Here is a 25,770-nt window from a genome sequence, read left to right on the forward strand (position 1 = left end):
CTAGAGCCAGGAGCTTTTTCCTACTGAAGCCTCCTGCCCTTCTGAATCTACCTGTATGGCCCTAGTCAGTGCAGTTTGGAGACAAAAGCAGACGTCTTGAAGGTGGTCACAAAGGTTTCAGGTTTGGTGCATAAAAGCACAGGCTAAGCCCAGGCTTCAAGCTCAGTTTCAGCAGGAATGTAACAGTGTGAGTGCAGTGTTCAGCCTTTCTGTGTCTTCATGTCCATATCTGTAAGGACAATTAATTGGAGGAGGGAAAGGCTAAAGGAAACAATGTAGGTAAAGCTTGCAGGGCAGTGCTGGCTCTCGAAGGACTCAAGCTGAGTTTTGAAATAAGTTTGAGGCTAAAAGGGGAACATGCTGGGACTAACTTGCTGAGTGACCTCCGACAAGTCATGTTCTCTGTCTGGGCCACAGTGTGACCATCTGTGAAAAGAGATCTTTGGGGAAGGATGGCTGACATTTCTTCCAGCTTACCTTGCTTTCCATTTGAAGACTGCAATGGCCATTACCTCTGCTTTTGACAGCACCTTGCATAGCATTTGGTCCTCAGTAATCACTCAAGAAAATAGACTTTTTTCTTCTCTCCATTCCCTTTCTGATTATGTCTTAGTATTAGAATATTAGCTTATCTTTTGACATTCTGTGACTCAGAAAAATAATCTTGTACTCGTGAAAGAAGTACATTTAATGCTCTCTTTACTAAGAGAGAAAAGCAGAACGGGACATTTAACAACGTTTTCAGTCCTATGTTTCACAAATAGGGGGTGAGCGTGGGCATGGGTTTAATTTCAGTTTACCAGAAAAATTAATTTAACTTGTATGATTCTAGTGCGTAGAGTCCAGTTTTTCTTCGAGGGCTTGTTTCAAGGTCTCCTTTCCTGCCCTAGTTGCACTTAGGGCTGCTGGTGCCTTTGTGCAGGTATAGAAGCAGCTCACTGGAGGCCCTAGATATGTATCAGTAAAATAAATAAGAAATAAATTAGGGTATGCAGACCTGAATTTATAGCGATCTCTCCTCAGCTTAAGTGACTGCAGGGCAATGTTGAGTAAATTATGCATGGCTTTAGATCTTCAGGCTGCATACAGAATCAGCCATGTTCTTGTCATTGTTATTTTTCTCTCTCTGTGTTTGGGATGGGGTGGGGGCTGTTCTGTGGCAAATAACAACAGTAACAGCAGCAGGAGCAGCAATAATGGATTTTGACATCAGAAACTATTACCACCTTCCATCCACAGCACACTACAGGGAACCGTGGATTCAAAAGACACGAATTCTAATCCTAGCTCTGCCACTCTCTTAGGCATAAGGCAAGCCTTTCAGGACGCCTGACCTTCCATTGTCTCATCTGTAAAATTTTTATACCTACTTTAATGTAATGATAATTCTGAAGAGTGAAAGTATTTCATATTTGTTACCCTCTGAAGGTTAAGAAACATGCCTAAGGTCATATGACTAGTGATGTGGCTCAATATCTCCTTGCTGTGTGACCTTGAGCAAGTTAATTAATGTCTCTGTGCCTCAGTTTTCTCATCTGTAAAACAGGGATAATAGTAATATCTGTCTATAGAGATGTTATAAGGACTAAATATATTACCATTTACATTAATATTTGTGAAATGCTTTGGAACAATGTCCTGCACAGAGTTAACAATGTATGTGTTTGTTAAATAAATTAACTTAAATGATTCTAATAACATTTGCTAGTGACCTGATGCACTAGACAGGACTAATCAATGGGCAAAAACTGGAAGCTTTCCCTTTGAAAACTGGCACAAGATGCCCTCTCTCACCACTCCTATTCAACATAGTGTTAGAAGTTCTGGCTAGGGCAATCAGGCAGGAGAAAGAAATCAAGGGTATTCAGTTAGGAAAAGAAGAAGTCAAATTGTCCCTCTTTGCAGATGACATGATTGTATATTTAGAAAACTCCATCGTCTCAGCCCAAAATCTCCTTAAGCTGATAAGCAACTTCAGCAAAGTTTCAGGATACAAAATCAATGTGCAAAAATCACAAGCATTCTTATACACCAGTAACAGACAAACAGAGAGCCAAATCATGAATGAACTCTCATTCACAATAGCTTCAAAGAGAATAAAATACCTAGGAATCCAACTTACAAGGGATGTAAAGGACCTCTTCAAGGAGAACTACAAACCACTGCTCAGTGAAATAAAAGAGGACACAAACAAATGGAAGAACATACCATGCTCATGGATAAGAAGAATCAATATCGTGAAAATGGCCATACTGCCCAAGGTAATTTATAGATTCAATGCCATCCCCATTAAGCTACCAATGACTTTCTTCACAGAATTGGAAAAAACTGCTTTAAAGTTCATATGGAACCAAAAAAGACCCCGCATTGCCAAGACAATCCTAAGCCAAAAGAACAAAGCTGGAGGCATCATGCTACCTGACTTCAAACTATACTACAAGGCTACAGTAACCAAAACAGCATGGTACAGGTACCAAAACAGAGATATAGACCAATGGAACAGAACAGAGCCCTCAGAAATAATACCACACATCTACAGCCATCTGATCTTTGATAAACCTGAGAAAAACAAGAAATGGGGAAAGGATTCCCTATTTAATAAATGGTGCTGGGAAAATTGGCTAGCCATAAGTAGAAAGCTGAAACTGGATGCCTTCCTTACTCCTTATATGAAATTTAATTCAAGATGGATTAGAGACTTAAATGTTAGACCGAACACCATAAAAACCCTAGAAGAAAACCTAGGTAATACCATTCAGAACATAGGCATGGGCAAGGACTTCATGTCTAAAACACCAAAAGCAGTGGCAACAAAAGCCAAAATTGACAAATGGGATCTAATTAAACTAAAGAGCTTCTGCACAGCAAAAGAAACTACCCTCAGAGTGAAAAGGCAACCTACAGAATGGGAGAAAATTTTTGCAATCTACTCACCTGACAAAGGGCTAATATCCAGAACCTACAAAGAACTCAAACAAATTTACAAGAAAAAAACAACCCCATCAAAAAGTGGGCAAAGGATATGAATAGACACTTCTCAAAAGAAGACATTCATACAGCCAACAGACACATGAAAAAATGTTCATCATCACTCATCATCAGAGAAATGCAAATCAAAACCACAATGAGATACCATCTCATACCAGTTAGAATGGCAATCATTAAAAAAATCAGGAAACAACAGGTGCTGGAGAGGATATGGAGAAATAGGAACACTTTTACACTGTTGGTGGGACTGTAAACTAGTTCAACCATTGTGGAAAACAGTGTGGCAATTCCTCAAGGATCTAGACCTAGAAATACCATTTGACCCAGTCATCCCATTACTGGGTATATACCCAAAGGATTATAAGTCATGTTGCTATAAAGACACATGCACACGTATGTTTATTGTGACACTATTCACAGTAGTAAAGACTTGGAATCAACCCAGATGTCCATCAGTGACAGACTGGATTAAGAAAATGTGGCACATATACACCATGAAATACTATGCAGCCATAAAAAAGGATGAGTTCATGTCCTTTGTAGGGACATGGATGCAGCTGGAAACCATCATTCTCAGCAAACTATCACAATAACAGAAAACCAAATACCGCATGTTCTCACTCATAGGTGGAAATTGAACAATGAGATCACTTGGACACAGGAAGGGGAACATCACACACTGGGTCCTATTGTGGGGAGGGAGTAGGGGGAAGGGATAGCATCCTAGGAGATATACCTGATGTAAATGATGAGTTAATGGGTACAGCACACCAACATGGCACATGTATACATATGTAACAAACCTACACATTGTGCACATGTACCCTAGAACTTAAAGTATAATTAAAAAAAAAAAAAAAAAAAAAGGACTGTGAAAGTCTTAAGAAGACTCAATGGGTGAGAGTGTGTGGTGAGCTGTTAAAACCCATCCAAATGGTAATAAACAGGACAAAAGAAACAAAACCCAGGCATCCTAAAAGCAACTGCAGTTTCAACAGGATTTGGAAACTGTCTATTAGGAATGCAAATGAGAAGTTACCACATTTGTTAGAAGCACTGTAAACAATGAAAGCTATTAGCAGGTACTTGTGAGAGAGATGGTCTAGAGAGAAGTGGGATGCGATTGAATTAAGCAAGGAAAACAAAATAAACTCATTATCAAGAGGACCTTCCCAACTTGCTCAAAGCTCTATGACCTTCCTAAGAGTGTTCTGGGTAGGAGAAGGTTTAATAAATCTGTTTGCAACCAGGTTAATAATAGCAGCTAACATTTACTAAGGACTTTCTAGGTACCATGACTGTTCTAAGTGCTTTGGGTACATTAGCTCATTCAATTCTCATAACAACTCTACAAGGGATATACTATTATGATTCCCATTCTATGGCTTTTTGTTTTGTTTTAAAAAAAAGCACAGAGTGGCTCAGTAACTGTCCAAGGTCACATATCTGGTAAGTGAGGTTGTGGAGATTGAAACTTAGGTATTGTGGTTCCAGGTTCAGTCAAGACAGATCTGATGTCATTGCTGGCCTCTGGCCACATCTAGTCATGTGGTCTTTGGCAAGTCACTCAATTTCTCTGAGCTTGTGCTCTTTAATGTAGAATTAGAAGTGATTGTAGCACCATTGTGAAGATTAAATGAAAGTATACATGCACAGGAGCTGTCATAGTTAAGCACTCAGTAAACCGTAGTTATAATTAGTCTAATAAGTATAAAACCATATCATTTAATTATGTAATTACTGGATTTGATGTCTTGTTTACTACTTTGTCTCCAGTACCTAAAACAGTGCCTGGCACATAGTAGGTTAAATTAATAATTGTTAAGTGAAGTTCCTCCATTAACATGGCTAAAGAAGTTTCCAGTCTGACTTTTCCAGTTGCATTTCCAGCTAGGTTCCTCTTCCTAGGTTAAGCCTACTGGTTTCAGTTTCTGGAGTTTTGACAACACTGTTCTCTCTGTCTCCTGTCTCCGTCTCCTTTGCACCTCCACTGACTCCCATTTGTCCCTGGCCCTTTAGCTTTCACCTACAAGTTTCAATTCAGGCATCACTTTTTCAGCAAGCCTTCTCTGAGCCCTAAGAGGCGTCAGGTGTGAGATATGCAGTTACCTTGGAAGAGGATGATAATAACACCCATCCTTTCTTTCTTTTCTTTTTCTTTTTTGAGACGGAGTCTCGCTCTGTCACCTAGGCTGGAGTGTAGTGGTGCAATCTCAGCTCACTGCAGCCTCTGCCTCCTAGGTTCAAGTGATTTTCCTGCCTTACAGCCTCCCTAGTAGTTGGGACTACAGGTGCGTGCCACCACACCCAGCTAATTGTTTGTATTTTTAGTAGAGATGGGGTTTCACCATGTTAGCTAGAATGGTCTCGATCTCCTGACCTCATGATCTGCCCACCTTGGCCTCCCAAAGTGAGTGCTGGGATTACAGGCGTGAGCTACCATGCCTGGGCAATATTCGTACTTTCAAATGGATAATATTTAAATATTGACTGAATGTTGCATGGGGTTAGGGCCTATATAGAAAGGACATTTTTTCCTTGTCTTTTTATTTATTTGTATTTCTACTTACAAGGGAGAGGAATATTTACATTTTGTCTCAAAATCTAATTTATCCCAGTGAAATCTTGACATCTCTTGCAGACTGGACCTCTGGCTGGCTGCCCTGATTGTCAGCCTCTTATCAGTTTAAGTTCTCCAAAACGGAGTAAAACATCCTTTCTCTGGGATCCCACAGCCCCCATGGCTCTCCCTGTGATCACCCCATAGCTTGGTTGATTTACCTGCATTCCTGTCTGTTCCTATCATACTGTGAATTCCTCATGAGCAGGGTCTAGGTCCTAAGCACCTGTGTGTCTCATTGCCATTCCCACTGCTTGGCCCAAAGACTTACTTGGAACCATAATGATTGAATTAAATAATTCATCCACCTAAGATTTGTTGTGTCCTACTCTGTGCCTGGTCTTTTATTAGATGCAAATAATCATTGAGTACGAGTTCTTCTCCAGCAGGGGCAAAGAGGTGCCTAAGCCTCACTGGGTCCTGACTGATACTGACAGAGCACAAGTACCAAAATGGTAGACAGAAGCAGGTGAATTCAAGATAGGTTGAGAAGGTCATTGGATATTAAGCTAAAGCCTGTAGAATAAATCCTTAGAACCAGTTTTATAGGTGAGAGGGCATCACCTTCTGTGAAGACCTTGGGAAGTTATCTAGCAACAAAGTTTGTCTGTTGTGTGTGTGTGTGTTTACAGTGTCTACCAAACACACTTCCAAGAGAACTTATTTTACTCACATAAAGCCAATATATTTTTAAAAAGCTATTCATATGAAGATAGGAATGATGAGAGTCATTTTAAGGAGGGAAGAGAAAATGGTTTCAGAAGCTCAAAATGAAAGAGTCACTCAACGTGAGATAAATTTAACTGTGTGCTTCTTGGCAACCAAAGTAAACAGAGAGAGAGAAAAAATACCCCTAGTGGATTATATAGTTGTCCTTGTGTGAGAAAAGGAAAGTTGTAGTTTTTTGTTTTGTTTTGTTTTCAGGAGTTATACACCTTTTTCTGACATTATTTGCTAAGAGAGTTATTTCTCATATATTCCTATGTAAGAGATAGTGAGCCATTTCTTCAGCATTTTTGAAGTTTCAAGCATTTTTCAGATCATTTAGAGGAGGAAACTAAGGCCCTCAAGGTGGGGGCACTCACAGCCAGTTAGGAGGTAAAATTGGGATAGGAGCTTAAGATATCCCAACCTTCTTGCTTCCAATGTAAATGAAAGTGCCCTAAAAACACATTAGCTCAAATAACACATCCAGCCTCAAATAGTCCTTAGTAGCCTCTCTGTCTAATATTCTCTTTATGTAATTTTAAGAGGGAAAGGAGATAAACGTGTTTAATATCCATAGTAACTGGACGCCACTTATTTTCACTGTCAAAGCTGAAGTTTAGTCTAACAGTAGAAAACACTGAATGACTGAACAGAGACAATGGCCTTCATTTTGATTATCAGTACCAAGTGGAAGAGTTGGTGGGAGGTGAGGGGATTCATTCAGGCACTTGTTTTATTGTGGTTTCCACCTTTTAGGTTAAAGCCTGAGCCCTCACCCCTTTCACTTCTGGTTGGAGAACATGAATTTTACTTCTAATCATTAGCATAGAATACTTGCATGCCAGGTTCTTGTCAAACATTAAAACTTTGTTTTCTCTTTTTTTAAAACATTTGTAAAAGCTCAGGTGTAAAAAATATTCACCGACAATTGATGGAAACATGTAATATCCATTCATTTGTCTGGATATCTATTTTCCAGTGTGTATTATATGGAACATTAGTTCCATGAGACATTCAAATATTCAACAACAACAGCAACAACAAACTAAATGTTCAGAGTTTCCCATGTGGAAAAATCTGCACTCCTTAACTGCCTCTTACAGATTCCCAGAGTACCTGGGGATAGTCAAGTCTCTCCCAAATCATGCAGTGGAGAAACATATTTCATTGATTCTAGAGTACGCATATTTTCCACATTTTAACATTTCTGAAGTGGGAAGGTATCTTAGTTTTAATGATTTGACAGAGTTTATTTGGCAGTCTTTTTTTTCCTTGTTTCTTTCTTAGTGTTATGCAAGCTGGTAGTGTTTCTTACCATTGTTAGGGGTCTTAGACTATATAAAATCTACTATATAATTAATCCAGAGTTTTCCATGGAATTCTATTTTCTATTCACTTCCTTCTTTTCTTTTTCGAGAAACTGTAGATTTTCCCTTGAATAAAACCTATAACCAAAGACCACTCAGAGAACACGTCCTCTGATCTTCGTTTTGGCTAATGTTGGGACAATCCTGAGGATATTGGTGAAAAAGATTCCCATGATATCAGTCAGAAGGGTTAATGCAGTTGAGTTCCTTAGGTGCTGGTTCTAGCCCTAATGATCCCAGGATGAAGTTTTCACAGGTTTCTGCATTAGGAAAACTGGGAAGGAACCTGTTTCTTTCTTGCCTTAGTAATAGGATACTTAGATTTATTCCTAACATTGGTCCAAGTCTACCTGTTGTGCAGTTCCTTGAGCTATTCTTACCCTTAACTACTTTTCTCTCTCTCTCTCTCTCTCTCTTTTTTTTTTTTTTTAATCTTGAGACGGAGTCTCGCTCTGTCACCCAGGCTGGAGCGCAATGGCGCAATCTCAGTTCGCTGCAACCTCCTCCTCCCAGGTACAAACAATTCTCCTGCCTCAGCCTTGCAGGCAGCTGGGATTACAGGCGCCCACCACCATATCCAGCTAATTTATTCTATTTTTAGTAGAGATGGGGTTTCGCCATGTTGACAGGCTGGTCTCAAACTCCTGACCTCAGGTGATCCGCCAGTCTTGGCTTCCCAAAGTTCTGGTATTATAAGCATGAGCCATCGTGCTTAGCCTATTCTTTTTTTTTTTTTTTTTTGAGGCAGAGTCTCACTCTGTTGCCCAGGCTGGAGTGCAGCAGCACAATGTCCGCCTCACTGCAAGCTCTGCCTCCCAGGTTCATATCATTCTCCTGCCTCAGCCTCCCAAGTAGCTGGGACTACAAGCGCCCACCACCACGCCTAGCTAATTTTTTGTATTTTTAGTAGAGATGGGGTTTCACTGTGTTAGCCAGGATGGTCTCGATCTCCTGACCTCATGATCTGCCTGCCTCCACCTCCCAAAGTGCTGGAATTACTGGCGTGAACCACCACGCCCGGCAGCCTATTCTTAATATTTTTAAGGATTTGATTCCCTTTCTTATTTTAAAAAAGTTTCTAGGATATGCATTTTGGTAATTCTGTTGATTCCATAAACCATTGAAGAATAAATTAATAAATAAAGGATAAAATACATGAGAAAAAGAAATACTTTGCTTTGAGAGTTTGTACACAATACCATTTTTCTGTCGGTCTCAATTTTCTCCTTTGAACAACAAACAGATAGGAGGAGGTCATTTGTAATGAACTAGAAGGACCACAGGATTTGGAGTAAGAAAATCCAAGTCAAGGTTCTGGCTTTTCCAAAATGCTCATGTGACCTTGATTAGTGCACTTAGATGTCCCGGGCCTCAGGATTCTCTGCGGCAATGTTGGAATGAAAGTACCCATCTCACAATGTTGCTATGAGGATTAAATAAAACATGCTCTGAGCTAAGCACATAGAAGGTTTTATGGTGCACTCTCTAAAATCCCATCTAGGTTTGCTATTCTCTATAATGTGATGGGTGTGTTAAGGGTAACACATCCATTGCCTTCAGCTAAAATGCCCAGTTTGTATCTCTGCACTCATTTTATATTTTTCATTTTGGCACATGTATAAATAGAGTTTCATGTAGATCTTGGCTGGTTTCCTGTGAGCCTACACTCTTTAGAATTTCTATAGGAAAATCTCCCAGATGACAGAATGTTCTAAAGAAGCTATATAATTATGTGTCATAGTACAAAAATAAAATTAAAAAAAAGAAACCAACAACTAAATAGACCTTAGCATAAACCTTCCTATGCCCTTAGGTGGCTCGGGGGGGAGCGGGGAGAACTGCTCCTATTTCAAAACTCAGGGGATCATTTGCCTTTACAAGGATGGGATTTTTTTTTTTCCCCTGAATCTCTCCTGCAAACCACAATCTTTTCCCACCCACAGGGAAAAGAAAAATCACTGTAAATCCACAGTTGTGATATGCTTAAAGTTGTACACACACACTCACATTCACACACACCTCTTGAGCTCCTAGGTTTGATTCCCAGCACCGCTATTGACTAGACATAGACATACCTCCATAAACAAGTCACTCAACTTCTCTAAACCTCAATTTTCTTATCTGAAAGTGGAAACAATACCTCCCTGTGAGTGTCATGCATTTCCTATTGCTTCTGTAATGAATCACCACAAAGTTAGCATCCTAAAATATCACACTTTAGTTTACAGTTCTCAAGGTCAATATTCCTAAAATCAAGACAGTGACAGGGCTGCATTCCTTCTGGAGGCTTTAGGGGAAGATCTATTTCCTTGCCTTTTCCAACTGCTAGGGAGTATCTGCATTCATTGACTCATGGTCCCTTACTCTGCTCCCCTCTTGTTCTCCTCTGCTTCTAAGTTGCATCTACTCTTCTGACTAACACATTTATCTCCCTCTTATGAGGAACCGTGTGATGACATTGGGTCCACCCAGGTAACCCAGGATAATCTTCCCAACTCAAAATCCTTTACTTAATCCCATCTTTGAAGTCTCTTTTGCCATGTCAGATAACCTTGGGTGTTCGGGATTAGGATGTGGGCATTTTGAGGAGGCCATTATTCAACCTATTACAGGTTATAAGAAGCAAACTTTTATAATTTGGAGTCCTCTAATTCAGAAACATAGTTTGTATCTCTATCAACTGTTCTTTTAAAACATTCAGTGAAGTTTTTGACTTCGTGCATAAAGGTTTTGCACGTGTCTTTTGGAGATGTACACACATACACTCAGACACACATACACACACAAATAATACATATATTTGACTTCTATATAATTCCATAGGCATAAATATAGACAAATTATATATATATACACCTTATTTCCAATGAATGCCATATAAGAAGTTATCAATTATGTGCTGTGAAGCAGAAAAAAAAGGAATCAAAGAATAGCAACTATGTCAACTTTAAGAAACCTGGATCTAGGGAGAGGCTAGCAACTAGGATATGAGTACCAATGGAAATAAATTTATACTTCCTAGGATATGGAAATGGGTTAATAGACTGAATAACAACAACAATAACAATAATAAGCATAATAGCTGATGCATTACTTGAATACTGTATGAGAGATACGGTTTCATCCTTTGTATAAGTTATCTCTAATTTTTACATCCCCATGATAAGGATTGTCATTTTCCTTAATGGATTATGACACCAAAGCCTAGGGAAATTAGCAGACTTAATCAAGGTCATATAACTGGTAGATGGCACAACCTGTATTTGAACTCAAGTTTAGTTAGCTCTAAAATCTCAACTTGTGACTCCCTTAGAATCTCAATAAATTCACCAACATAGAAATTATACAGACTGGCCGGGCGCGGTGGCTCAAGCCTGTAATCCCAGCACTTTGGGAGGCTGAGACGGGCTGATCACGAGGTCAGGAGATTGAGACCATCCTGGCTAACACGGTGAAACCCCATCTCTACTAAAAAATACAAAAAACTAGCCGGGCGAGGTGGCGGGCGCCTGTAGTCCCAGCTACTCGGGAGGCTGAGGCAGGAGAATGGCGCAAACCCGGGAGGCGGAGCTTACAGTGAGCCGAGATCGCGCCACTGCACTCCAGCCTGGGCGACAGAGCGAGACTCTGTCTCAAAAAAAAAAGAAAAAAAAGAAATTATACAAACTACATTGTCAGTCTAAAAATGCAGTAATATTAGAAAAAGAGGAACAAACAAAGTATCTACTTTGGAATTATATTTTTAAATATCTTCTAAGTGACACTTAGATATGGAAAAAATCAAACTCAAATTTTCACCTCGTTAGAAATGAGCAGGAGCATGAGGGCTGCATGTCAAACTTATGGGGTGTGGGCAAAGCCGCAGTCAGAAGCTTCAAGGCATTTATTAAGAAGCAAGAAAGATTGAAAACAAACAAATGAGGCATTTAACTCAAGCAGCCATAAAAAGAAGTATAAAACAAAGTCAGAGAAAACAGCAGGAAGGAATTAATACAAATAAAAGCTGAAATAAATTAAATAGAAAAGAAAAAAGGAAACTCACCAATAAAATACAAAATACAAAAAGCCTATTCAAAGGAGAGAGCAAAGAAAACAAAAACACATTATGAATGAGCTAGTGCTTTAACTATAGAAACATAAAAGACAAAAGAAATTTAATGAGAACACTGCATAGAACTTTACACCAATACATATGAAAGTCTCGATAAAATGCATTATAATGTTAGAAAATATAAATTACCAAGTTTGAGTCATGAGGATATAGAAAATCTAAATAGGCAGATAATAAGGAAATAAATGATAAGAGCTAAATATCTACAACTGAAAAGAAGTCATCAAGCCCAGGGGATTTTATAGGCAAGACTTACCTAATTATCAAGTAATGGATAACATCTTTCCTATATAAACTGATCCAGAGAAAGAAACAAAAAAGGATAGTTTTTTAACTTATTCCGTAATCCTAATACCCAAACTGAGCAAATATATGCTTATCCATTTAGAAAAATTTAGTAGACATGTTAGAATGTTTAAGTTCTTTATGTTCGTAGGATACAACATCAACTTAGGAAAATCAGTAACAGCTTTTCTCAAATCAGTAATAACTATGTAGAAAACATAAAAGAAAGCATACATGAAAAACTGATCCTATTCCTGAAGTTTAAAAGAATGCAGCAGTGTAATTTTTCACTCTAAAAGGCACATATGATCTTTACACATAAGCAAAGGAAGTACAGAGAGGTTACGTAGTTTGTCTGAAGTCACACAACTGGTAAGTGGCAGACTCAGGATTTGGACTCTGTTAGTCTGGATCCAAAACATACTTGGATAAACCTCTACAGCATAGTGCCTTTCATAAATGCCCATGAATAATCTCCAAAAGACACGTGCAAAACCTTTATGCAAATAATCAAAAACTTCACTGAATGTTTTAAAAGAGCAGTTGATAGAGATACAAACTATGTTTCTGAATTAGAGGACTCCAAATTATAAAGATGCTGTATTAGTCAGGATAAGATAAGCTTTCTTCCTGTAGCCAGTGAGCCTCCTCCCCCAACCAGAAATTTGTGCACAAAAGTTAATTTCTTAATTGTGCAAAGTCTATTGTGATTGTGGCAGTCTTCCTCCATCCTGTAGAATGCATCAGGAACACATGGTTTCCAAGCTTGCCATAACAAGGGAAGAGGCAGCTTGAAAATCACAGGATGTTTTGAAAAGGCTAAGTCTGGTAGTGACTTGTATGGTGTCAGCACAGATTCCATTTTTCAGAATTCAGTTACATGGCCCCTTCAGCCCAACTGCAAGACAGGCTTAGACATGTAAGTCCAGGAAGAGGACATGGTGTTGTTAATGCAAGATGTCTTTGTCACAGTTATCAGAAGTGCCCAGCACAGAGTTAACTTGCAAAACGTATTTATTAAATAAAAGAAAAGTAAATAAAATTAGTATTAAAATCTTCCCCCAATTTAGTTTACAAATTCAAAGCATGGCCACCCAAAATTCCACTAGGGATTTGCATATAATTTGATAAGCCCATTCTGAAATTCATTTGAAAGGAAAAGCATGGAAGAGCAGTCAGGACTTTGGAAATAGAAAACTAGTGTTGATGAAGGGGAGGAGTATTACTTTATTACTATACCCAAAACAGGCAATAAAGCTATAGTAATTAAAATAGCTTGGAATTACTGCAGGAATATACAGATAATTAAACAGGAAAAACACCAACCATGTATACATGGCATATGTAGGGATTACACGTGTAAAAAAAATAACATTTCAAGTTTGTTGTTGAAAGGTCACACATTTCAGACAATTGTCAGCCATTTTAAAAAACAGTTAAAATAACCACTCACACTACATTCAAAAATAAATGCTATACATATTAAATAACCAAAGATTTTTTAAACCTATACAATACTACAATAATATACAGAAATATATTTATCATCTTGTGGGTTTCTAGAGATTGCACAAATTTCAGACACAAAGACCAAGAGAGAGAGGTAATAAGATATCAAAAGCAAGATTAAAATACAAGCACAGACTGGAAAAAATGTTAATATATATGGAAGGTGAAGGATAACTACCCAGAAAATATTTAGAGCATCTATAAACCAATACAAAGAAAAGGGCAAATATCACAATAGAAAAATAGTCAATGCACATTAATGGATAATCTATAGAAGGAGAAATGCAAGTGACCATAATGTGAAAAGGTGCTGAACTTAATCAGTAACAAGGTAAATGCAAATCCAAACAAAAATGAGTTATTTTTCCTATCCTAGATTGGCAGTAATGAACATGAAAGATGTAGAAAAATGGGATCTCCCATTCATCAATTATAGGATTGTAAATGGTAGAGACTCTACAGGTGACTATTTAGTAGATCTATCAAAATTTTAAAATTCATAAAACATTGACCAAGCAATTTCTTTTCTGAGTATCTATTTTATAGAAACACATAGTTGGGCGCAATGATATATGTGCAAAGATCTTCATTATGGCACTGTTCGTAATAACAAACAGCTATAAACTGCCAAAGTGCCCATCAATAAAAATTAGTTAAAAGCATTATGGTACATTTATACTGTGCAATGCCAAATAACCATTTAAAAAGATAGATCTATATGTATAGTATTTTGAAAAGATCTCCAAGAAATAGCATCAGGTGCAAATGCATGTCTCACAACAATATATAGTGTAATTCTGTTTATGAGTTTATTATGAAATGTGTATGTGCATATGTGTGTGTATATAAATCCCCCCAATTTAGTCTGCAAATTCAAAGAAATGTGTATGTATACACACACAGACACACACACACACACAAACATACACGCACAATATGTATTTAAATGATCGAAAAACTCCCGGAAGAGCACATAACAATTAACAATGGTGACTTCTGGGACAGGAAGTGAGGAGTGGGAAATGAAGAAGTTCCATATTTTACTCTATAGACTTTGATAATGGTTTGTTTTGTTTTGATTTTGAGATGGAGTCTCACACTGTTGCCTGAACTGGAGTGCAGTAGCATTATCCCGGCTCACTACAACCTCCACTTCCCAGGTTCAAGTGATTCTCCTGCCTCCGCCTCCTGAGTAGCTGGGATTACAGGCGCCTGCCACCATGCCTGGCTAATTTTTATTATTTTTTATTTTTAGTAGAGACAGGGTTTCACTATGTTGGCCAGGCTGGTTCGAACGTCTGACCTCATGATCCACCTGCCTCACCCTCCTAAAGTGTTAGGATTACAGGCGTGAGCCACTGCGCCCAGCCAGACTTTGATAATGTTTACTCAACTTCAACAATAATATATTTATTCACAGTTACACAGGCATGTGGGTGTGTGTGGATGGGGGGGAGAGAGAGAGAGAGAGAGAGAGAGAGAGAGAGAGAGAACTCTAGCCAGTATACCCAGGAAACCATTTCTCCATATTTTCTGAATAAATGGATGGAACTAGACTTTATCAAGCACTCATCATGTACGATTCACTTCCATATACACTCATTTCATCTGCACTGCAACTGTATTAAAAGGGACTTAGTAATATTTAGCAGATGCAAAAAGAAGGGGATATACTTTACCAAGGCTCCGAGACAGGGCCCTTTTCCAAGAGATTTCCCCACTGCACTATGGAAAGGAACATGTGAACGTTAGAAAGACAATCAGTGCATCAGTGCAGTACACCAGGGATTGGGGAAAGCGGAGAAACAGTGACGGTTTGCTTCATGCATGAGACTTCCTGGCTTTTCACTAGAGTAATCTTGGGTCAAGTTTTCAGCTCTGCTTGTCTTCTTTCTGCCTCCAGTTCAACTCTATATCTGTAGCATCAGCTACTGCTTCCCACAACCTGTGTACATTTTCTTTCCAAACCACCATACAGAGCCTCTTCCTTCTCCCATCTGAGTTCCTGAGACCCTTTGCAGTTAGAATCAATGAATCTTTGCTACGCCCTTTGAAAGAAAGGCAAATAAGCGATTGCCTGCTGTATACTTTCTCAAACTGGTATAACCCAACCAGGGTCATTTTGTGCACGTAGAAGGCACTAGATTTGGAGGAGACAAAAATAGACAAATGTCCCTTTTTCTAACAGAACTGAATTTGAATATCAACTTTGCTACTTATAGTATGACATGCTTTACATCTTGGCTCCTTATTTTGCTTATGTGTAAAGCAGAAATGATGGTATTACTCTTTCTTCATGGTTATATAATAAATACATAAAGTGTTCAGTGAATAGTGCACGCTCAACAAATAGAAATACCACCATTACTACCACTGTTATGATTATTGTGTTAAGTACATTGCAATTCCTGGGTTTTTTTTGTGGCCAATATATCGTGTGACCTTATAGCATCCTACTGAATTAAGAAAGGTAGGAGTGTCTACTGTATTTTACACATGAGGAAACTGGGGATCATAGACATTAAATGACTCACTCATGTTCACATAGGTCACAAGGAGAAAAATGAAATTTGTACAGGTCTGTCCAATCTCACAGATGATTTTCTTGTCTGTCTTTACTTATTTATGTGCACCATAGCCCTAGTGTGTAGCAGTGAACTTTGAAAAGGTAGACACTCATAGAATTCCAGTTTCTGGAATGATTTTTTAGGGGCTGAGATCTCTGATTTCTTGCCCCAACCACCCCCATCCACTCCAGCCCACGCGTCTCTGAGATTTCTTTGTCCCTGTAAATCTTCAAGTTGCAAATATTCAGATGCCTGTTTTGCCCATAGATGAGACCATCGCTGTCTCAAAGGCTGGTCAAGGGCTTTTCTGGCTATCAGAAATGGGTGGTTAGACTAACGGAGGCTGCTAAAATCCCTAAGTGAACAGAAGCCTTGTGCTGTCCATGGTCCTGGAAAGTTTCACCTCTGAGCTACCAGGATGATAAAAACCTTGTATTTGCTACAGTCTTCAAGCTTCGTTGACAGATGCACTGGGAATAGATTCTGGTTTGAGACACTAGTTGATAATTCCCTGTGAATTGGTCTGTCATGCTTTTTAAAGTCTGTGTGTTCATGGGAAACAGTTTTTAAATTTGCTTTGTGTGTGGATGTGCATGCTGGTGTCCCCTTGACTCCTCTAAAATGTCACAAATGACTTTCCTTGAATTTACCAATTTGCAGTATTAATGTGCTTCTCTCTAGACATCTGTGCCCTAGATAGGTTCCAGGCAGAATAGCTGTCTCCTTCCTAAACTCTGACCTGTTTTGCAGGGAAAGGAGGCCTTGGTTTTAGGTCACCCCCAATGGGGGCATTCAGGGTGTGAAGCTAATTCTCAGCTCTGTTTTATCATACAGTTGCGTGGAGGAGTACAAACTGGCTCCTGATGGAAAATCCTGCTTAATGCTCTCAGATGTCTGCGAGGGCCCCAAGTGCCTCAAACCTGACTCCAAATTCAATGATACCCTCTTTGGAGAAATGCTACATGGTTACAACAACCGGACCCAGCATGTGAACCAAGGCCAAGTCTTCCAGATGACCTTTAGGTATGCTGTAGATACTTGCATATTGCTGGTCTGAGTCACTGACAAGCAACCTGGGCACAGGGAGGAAGCCATGGGCACAATGGGGTAGAGACCTGTTATTCAGGCCAACATCACTTTAAGCTCACAGGTACCCTCTTAAGAAGTGTTGAAAGTCAGCTAAATTTATTCCATAAGGTTTCTTTTTCATGGTCCTAGCATATATTTGTCCCACCATACCATTTTCCTAGCTCTATCCACATATTTTAAATTCAATCTTTAATTATCCTATAAGTACAGTTAATGGCATTTTGAAAAACATTAATTAATCTTTCAGTCTACTGAAAAATAAGTATTTTATGTATGCTGTTCAGGCAGTTCAAAAATAAAGACATTTAATGTAGTAGGAAATAAAAATCCCATCACCCAGATATACCTAGAATTAACATTTTCCTGAATGCTCTTAAAATTTCTACTTCTCTCTTTCTTGCTCTGTTTTTTCCTATCTGCCTACACACACACACACACACACACACACACACACACACACCCCAAATCCCAGTAAAGCTGTTTAGAAATTGCTTTTTTCACTCAATAAGTGAGTGATGGTTAGGTTGGCCAGATTATGTGAGGATTAAACATGCAAGATGTTGGTAAAGGGTTTCCTTGGACAGTTGAAGAAACTGGAACTGTTCTGCCTAAAGAAGATAAACCTTAAGTGGTGACTTATTCATGCCTCAAAGCTTGAAGAACCATAAGGTAGTAGAGTGAGATTTGTTGCATGTATAGAAAAGGATTATCTAAATGCACACACACACACACACATGCACACACACATACTTTTAGCCATGTTTGCATAGAAAAAGAATAAGATATTATCACAAAGCAGGGTTCTCCTAATCATTTGAGGTCATATCAATAAAAGTCAGAACTAGTAATAAGTCACCATGATAGTCATCATTGTTTCCATTCCATCATCTTACTAATAGTAGTGATAATTGTATTATGAGTGGTAATAATGGTTACCATTTACTAATAATTATTCTGTATCAAGCTCTTTACTACTAACTACTACTGCTAACAATAATAATGTCCACTAACATTGATTCAGCATACGCAAAAGGGTTTTCTAAGTACTTTTGACCTATTAAGTTATGTAATCCTCACAATGATCCTGTGAGGCAGAGGTTATTATCATCCTTTTTATACAGAAGAGAAACAGAAATCTAAAGTAGCTTTCCAAAGACTCCCTTCTAGGAAGGAGGAGAGCCAAGATAATTTCATTTTAGCTTCATTATTGAAATCATTGGAGGCACTATGACCTCCATTTTACAATTGAGAAATTAATCCAGAGAGGTTGAGTGACTTTCTCAAGTTCATCATCTAGTAAGAGGTAGAGTCAGGAATCAGATGTAACTTCAGCTGACTCTAAAACCTTGCTCTTGTATTTCAATTCAGCATACCCTCTTACTCCCATTTTAGAGAATGAGAATGGAGATGTGAATTCACTAAAACTGTTTATCCTTGTAATCATCATATACTCTTTCAGAACCTCCTCTTTCCCATGTACCATGCTGGTTATTGGGCATAAGATGGAAAATGAGAGAGAAATAGCCCCTCTGACACTTTAGGTATCGTTGGCAGGTGGACCCACGACTCAGATACTCAAGCAGAGGCTGAATGCTACTTTACTGGAAAAGCTCTGAGCCAGGCATGGTGGCTCACACCTGTAATTCCAACACTGTGGGAGGCCTAGGTGGGAGGATCACTTGAGCCCAGGAGTGTGAGACCAGCCTGGGTAACTTTGCAAGATTCCATCTCTGCTTAAAAAAAAAAAAAAAAAAAAAAAAAAAAAAAAAAAAAAAAAAAAATTAAAACTGGGCCTGGCATGGTGGCTCACGCCTGTAATCCCAGCACTTTGGAAGGCCGAGGCGGGCAGATCACGAGGTCAGGAGATTGAGACTATCCTGGCTAACACGGTGAAACCCCATCTCTACTAAAAATACAAAAAAATTAGCCAGGTATGGTAGCAGGCACTTGTAGTCCCAGCTACTTGGGAGGCTGAGGCAGGAGAATAGCATAAACCCGGGAGGCAGAGCTTGCAGTGAGCTGAGATCGCGCCACTGCACTCCAGCCTGGGTGACAGAGCGAGACTCCATCTCAAAATAAAATAAAATAAAATAAAAAATAAAACAGTTATTTGAACATGGTGGTACATGCCTGTAGTCCCAGCTACTCGGGAGGCTGAGGCAGGACCATCACTTGAGCCTGGCCACTCAAGGTTATAGTGAGCTATGATCATGCCACTGAAATCCAGTCTGGGCAACCGAGTGAACACTTGTCTCTATTGAAAAAATAAAAAAATAAAGAACAACAAAAATCAGAAAAAGCTCTGAGGGAAATTTAAGGATAGTCTGGATGAACTGTGGTTCAATGCTGAGATTCTATGATACTAGTTTTCTATAATTTTAATGGTCTATGAAAGTATGTCTTGAGCAACATCGTGGATAGAATAATGCTGCTTGGAATACAAAAGAAAAAAATAAGGAATTATTCCTTCTCTTTGAGGAAGAAATTTAAAAGCTTGCAAGATGACATGCACAAGTTTTAAAAAAATAGAAAAATTTAATTTGCAAAGCAGTGTTCCAAGGAAAGACAATGGTTTCCAAAGAGTTCCCATGGGAAGCCTGTTGAAAGGAATTAGAAGGAAAGATAAAGGGCTTCTCAAAGGACAAGGCTTGTGAACTGAGGTTTGAAGTGATAGCAAAGAATAGTGCCTCGGGAGAGATAAGAGTTAAAGGGCATTTTCCTGTCCAGGAAGGAGCCTGCAAAGGCCCAGACATATGGAAAAGCAACAGTGGGAGTCAAGAAAACAGACTTGCAAATGAACCTGACTTCAAATCCCAGCCCCATCCACGGCAAGCATAATTCTACGCTTCATCTTTAAAACGGGGTGCTTTTAACAGAAGCCAGCCATTTCCATAGGTACATTGCATGTTTTATGGAGTTTCATTTCTCACAGCAGCTCTCAGAGTAGCTGGCATTTGATAATTGAGCCAATGTACCATTCTCTTGTGTGAAGAATAGCTTGGTCCAAAAGAAGGATCCACATGTGTAGTAAGAGGCTAGATCCTGAACAAACTTCATTAAATCCTGGGATCCCATTTCACATGCAGGGAAAGGACTTGTTCACAAAGCAAGTCATTGTGGGACCAGCCCATGTTCTCAGATCTCCTGACTGCCTGGGGTGTTTATCTTTCCGCCGCCAACAGACTTGTCAGTAAGAAAGAGCATGGCACCGCTGGGGGTGGTGGCTCAGGCCTGTAATACCAGCACTTTGGGAGGCTGAGGCGGGCGGATCACGAGGTTAGGAGATCAAGACCATCCTGGCTTACACAGTGAAACCCTGTCTCTACTAAAAATACAAAAAATTAGCCAGGCGTGGTGGTGGGCGCCTGTAGTCCCAGCTACTCGGGAGGCTGAGGGAGGGGAATGGTGTGAACCCGGGAGGCAGAACTTGCAGTGAGCCGAGATAGCGCCACTGCACTCCAGCCTGGATGACAGAGCGAGACTCTGTCTCAAAAGAAAAGAAAAGAAAAGAAAAGAGCATGGCATCTTAAAGCCTGGCCTAGGGGTGTCCAGTCCCAGTCCCAGACACAACTTTAGGCCCATTAAAAGTCGTTGTTCTGCCTCAAACACTCTGCTTATTGTTTCCAACTTCTCAACCCTGGATTGCCTCTGAACAGCCAGAGCCTAAGTGCCCTGATTTGCCCATGGAGAGGAGTAGAGTGAACAGACCAGGATTTTCTCTTTTGATGACAACCTCAAGATTTAGAAAACTCCCAAGACTACCACCATTATATTTGAGCAATCCATTCCATTTAAGCTCTGTTATCCTTGGCTTCAGCTAAACTTTCTTTGCAATTATTTCCATCTCCCGACCATGTAACCTCTTGGAACCATGCTAAGTCAGTTGCCTCCCCACTGTGGAAAGGCAAGCCACTTCTGATGAGTCTAAATTTATCTTTTCCCTTTCTTTCCTTTTGAAATGGAGCCTCACAGTGTTGCCTGGGCTGGAGTGCAGTGGCGTGATCTCAGCTCACTGCAACCTCCGCCTCCCAGGTTCACACGATTCTCCTGCCTCAGCCTCCCAAGTAGCTGGGATTACAGGCACATACCACACCTGGCTAATTTTTTGTATTTTTAATAAAGAAAGGGTTTCACTATGTTGGTCAGATGGGTCTCAAACTCCTGACCTCGTGATCCACCCACCTCGGCCTCCCAAAGTGCTAGGATTACAGGCATGAGCCACCGCGCTCAGCCCTAAATTTATCTTTTTCAAGTCTCCCTTCCTGAGCTCCAGGCAGTGGGGAGAATGGAGCTCCTTTGTCCTTCATGTTACTGAAAGCCTGCAAGTATTTCAGCATCAAATGCAGTTGTCATTTCTCTCCTCCTACTACTTCCTTCCTCCCTCCTCTAAGTAATCTCTGGTCCAGCCCTAGAGAGTAGCCAGCAAGTACTGCCACCAGCCGTCTCACCATATGCCTCATTTCCTGACAATTGGCTGGCCGAGGATATCAAACTCTCTACCAGCTAGTGTCTCCTGTGTGACAGCTACAGTTCTGCTTTGTTCTCCTCCCTGCCCCTGCCTAGATCACCCCACCTAACAACTGCTGATATAAGAGAGGTCTGTGTTTTCCATTTCCTCTCTTGAATCTCTGAAAGAGCAACCCGGATTTCTGCTTTACAAAGCGCTTAAAAATGTAATGTCTCTGACCTAGACGAGAACTTAAAGATTAACTATTTCAGACCTTACTTGTACAGATGGAGAAACGGAAGCTCAGGAAAGGATATAACTGGCTCAGTATTCACAGTGACTGGAACTCCTCTCATGCTGAAAGTTAGTTTCGGACTGCCAAACCAGTGCTCCCTGGTTTCTTGTTCTGCAATAAAGGATGTATGCAACTACTTTATATCCCATATCAGCATGTGGTGAGGAGAGCTATGTGTTCTATCCCTATTCTCGGTGTAGAGTGAGGACCCAGGTGTCACAGGGGGAGACCAAATTGATAACTAAGGAGGGATCTTAGGCAAGGACCACTCCATGGGGAGCTACCTCTTCAGGTCACTGCATGTAGGCTACAGCCTGTTCCTGAGGGTGTGAGCATGTGGTGATATTTCCTGACCAGTCCGAGGGTTCGCACTGTGTGCAAAGATTAAGCATGGTGCACATTAAGGGACTCACATGGAAAGCTTAAGATAGGGCAAGAGTGACAAGGAGACTCAGACAGACAGAGCAGAGGCAGGGAGAGAGAGGCAAAAACAGAGGAGACACTAAAGAACAGTCTGTGTCACAGCAGGAGGGAACAGCAAGCAAAGAAAGAATTAAGAAGAGATGTAGAGCAGTGAACAGAGTTAAAGAGTTACAGAGACAGACAGCAGAAGGTGGGGAAATGGGAAATGTGTGCAAGATGGAAAGACTGAAGGAGACATGAAAAGATCAAGAAAGAAGTACATGGAGTTCATACAAAAGTCAAAATACAGTTCGTTCCTAGGAAGGGAATGGGGCTTGTTTTGAGAGACTGGATGGAGATGAGAGAGACCACTTGATTAGGAATTAGGTTGAAATTGACATGAATGAAGCCTTTGGTAAAATGTCAAGTTCTGTGGAAATGGGAAGAGCCAATGATTTTTCTTCCAAATTGCTCCCAGGTCCAGTAAGTGATGTCAAGCTTTGTTGTTTTTTATCCCTTCCAGTGCACAGTGTTGGTCTTAGTGATCCATATAGGGTCACTGTCAGAATCCCCTTTCCTTTGTTCTTGATCAGTGTGGGAATTGACAGACTGTTCAAGTGAGATAAACTCACCAAAGGTTGGTGGTATTTGATGTTTATTTGTTTGTTTTTACTCTCTCCCCGCCCCCTTACTCATTCATTCTACTTCATTCCTATAAGGAAGGAAGGTCAACTTTGGTTATAGATTGCAGAGATTTAGATAAACATCAGTCAAGAACTATTATTGAACCTGGTGTCTCAGAAATGGCAGGAAGGAGAAGTTGCTTGGAAATGGGGACTGAGCAAATTGCAGTGGTAGATCTTGCAAAGGCCTCATCATAAATAAGATAGGTCTGCTGGCCACAGGCATTTGCCCATAGGCCCTCAAGAATGACCTGCAAAGAGCTGGAGGAGCTCATAAAAGATTTATTAGAAAGGGACTTTTCAATCTTGTCTGCTTCTCAGATGTGCATATTGTATAGCATAAGAGGACAGTTTGGGGTAAGATGTGGGATTTGGGGATTCAGCACTGACAACCCACGCCTGGCAACACAGAAGGGCTTTCTATACGGATTCAAGGAAAGCTGGTCTTTGTTAGTAGCACTCACTCTTTCCCCCACTGAGGATACTGAGTCAGTTCTTATTAAGTGGTCTCCAAAGCTGTTCTGGCCTATGATTTTTCTAGTGCCTTCCTAAGAGATGATTAATTAAACATGCTGCTTCTGAAACCTTCTTTCCCCTCCCTTCCACCTCTTTCCCTCCTCCCCCCTTTTAATGGTGTGCACATTTTTTATGTGTCTGGTCCTATACTGAATACTTTATGTGTTTTTCCATTTGATCTTTTCACACCTATTGCAAAGGAGCCATTAACAACTTGGCTTTATGAATAAAAGGAAATGAATGTATCAGTCAGAATGCATTAGTTTGTGTCTTGGGAACAAACAATTTCAAACTTCAGTGGCTTGAATGTGAAAGTTTTTATGTGTTGGTCATACCACATGCCTCTCCCTGGATGGCAGGGGCCCTGGCCGTTCTGGTGTTTGGAAATCTAGACTGACAGAAGAATCACCTTTCTGTGCTTCCATTAATGCTTTCATAGTGAGAAACAAACTTGGCTATCATAACTTTCTCCTAGCAGTGAAATTCTGCTTCTATTTCTAGTCAAATTAAGTCCCATTGCTATCTCAAAGGACTGGACAGAGACATGCTATCTTATGATGCGTCTTACGATAAGACATGCTATCTTATCTCAGCACATCGTAAGACGCTGAGAAGCAAAGGCACAGAAATATTTGTGGGACACTGAAGCACAGAGAGATTAGGCTAACTAGCCTAGCAGTCAAACAGCTAAAGAAGTGGTAGCATCTGGGTTTAACACCAAAGTTCACTTAGCAGTCATGCCTTCCAGGCTCCTAGCACTCTCCTGTTTCATATTGCAGCCTCTGAGAACTATAATACGTCCTTCTATTCTCTTGTCAATTTCTTTCATTCAGTTACTGAAGAACCACAAACTTTATAGCTGGAAAAACCTTGGAGAACAATTTGTACAAACTCTCCTCTTGTTCGTTTGTTTGTATGGGACAGAGTCTTGCTCTGTCGCCCAGGCTGGAGTGCAGTGGCACGATCTTGGCTCACTGCAACCTGTGCCTCCTGGGCTGAACTGATTCTCCTGCCTCAGCCTCCAGAATAGCTGGGATTACAGACGTGTGCCACCATGCCCAGCTAATTTATGTATCTTTAGTAGAGACAAGGTTTCACCATGTTGGCCAGGCTGGTCTTGAACTCCTGGCCTCAAGTGATCCTCCCACCTCAGCCTCCCAAAGTGTTGTAATTATAGGTGTGAGCCACTGCACCTGGCCAAACTCTCCCCTTTAGTAGATGGGATACCTGAGGCTCACAGTGGTTAAGTAAAGTGCCTAAAGTTGTATCACTAATACATGAATAAGCCAGTCCTTCAACCCTCAGCCTGTTTGTCTGCACTATATTCTGTCTGAAGGCTTGGAGACATGGCATCCAACCCTGTACAGGAGCACCAATGCCAAGGTCCTGTAGAGAATTAGTGGCAGAACCAGGCCTGGAAGTTGTGTTTGTGCACTCTCAGGTCTGTGTGCTTTATAACAGATGATGATCTCATTGAAATAAGAAAAAGCAAAAGAGGCTGTTAGTGGAGACAGTATTAATTAAAAGGAGGCATTAGCTTCTGATTTTTCAAGGCTATTCCCAAGCCTCTCTATGAAGCAATATTCTGCAATATTCAAACTCTTAGCAAAATCCTTAATTTGTCACTTGGAAACATAGCAGTTTGCTGCCTTCTTTGCGGGACCATTGGCAAGATCTTGGAAGTGCACTGAGGACAGCATTTGGAACTGGATTAGAGGAGTCAAGGGGTGAATTTTCCTGGCAGTCTAACTCCTGAACTGGTTGCAGAAAAAAATCTCTTTTCTTTTGTGTGGCTTCATGTTTCCAAGGTTTTCGGACATCTTTGGCAGGAATCAAGACCAATGTTGGGCGTACCATAGGGGCTGGAATCAGAAAGCTAAATTTCTTTTTTCAAACCACTTTATTAAAGTATAATTGACATAAAAAAAGTTGTTCATATTTAATGTACACAACTCAATTAGTTTGGAGATAAGTATATACGAGTGAAACCATCACCACCATCAAGGCCATAGATAGATCCATTACCTTCCATAGCTTTCTCCTACCCTCTTTGTTTATTTAGTTTTTTTGTGCTGAGAACATTTAACACCCAGCATTTTGGTATGCCAAAATGGGAGGATCTCCTGAGGCCAGGAGTTCAAGACTAGTCTGAGGATTATAGTGATATCACATCTCTACAAAAA

At 40.1% G+C, this 25,770-nt stretch overlaps 1 protein-coding gene across 6 annotated transcripts in view; it reads left to right on the forward strand.

Annotated features, from left to right (window-relative positions):
* The window catches only part of ASTN2 (astrotactin 2), a 985,877-nt gene that overhangs the window by 602,133 nt on the left and 357,974 nt on the right, over positions 1-25,770 (forward strand). For all 6 annotated transcript variants that reach the window (XM_015116965.3, XM_015116967.3, XM_015116966.3 and 3 more), the window contains one exon: positions 16,990-17,178. In XM_015116965.3, coding sequence (XP_014972451.3) covers positions 16,990-17,178 — 189 coding nt within the window. The remainder of the gene's footprint in view (positions 1-16,989; positions 17,179-25,770) is intronic.

This window comes from Macaca mulatta, chromosome 15, assembly GCF_049350105.2.
Source record: "Macaca mulatta isolate MMU2019108-1 chromosome 15, T2T-MMU8v2.0, whole genome shotgun sequence".
In the NCBI taxonomy this organism is placed as follows: Eukaryota; Metazoa; Chordata; class Mammalia; order Primates; family Cercopithecidae; genus Macaca; species Macaca mulatta.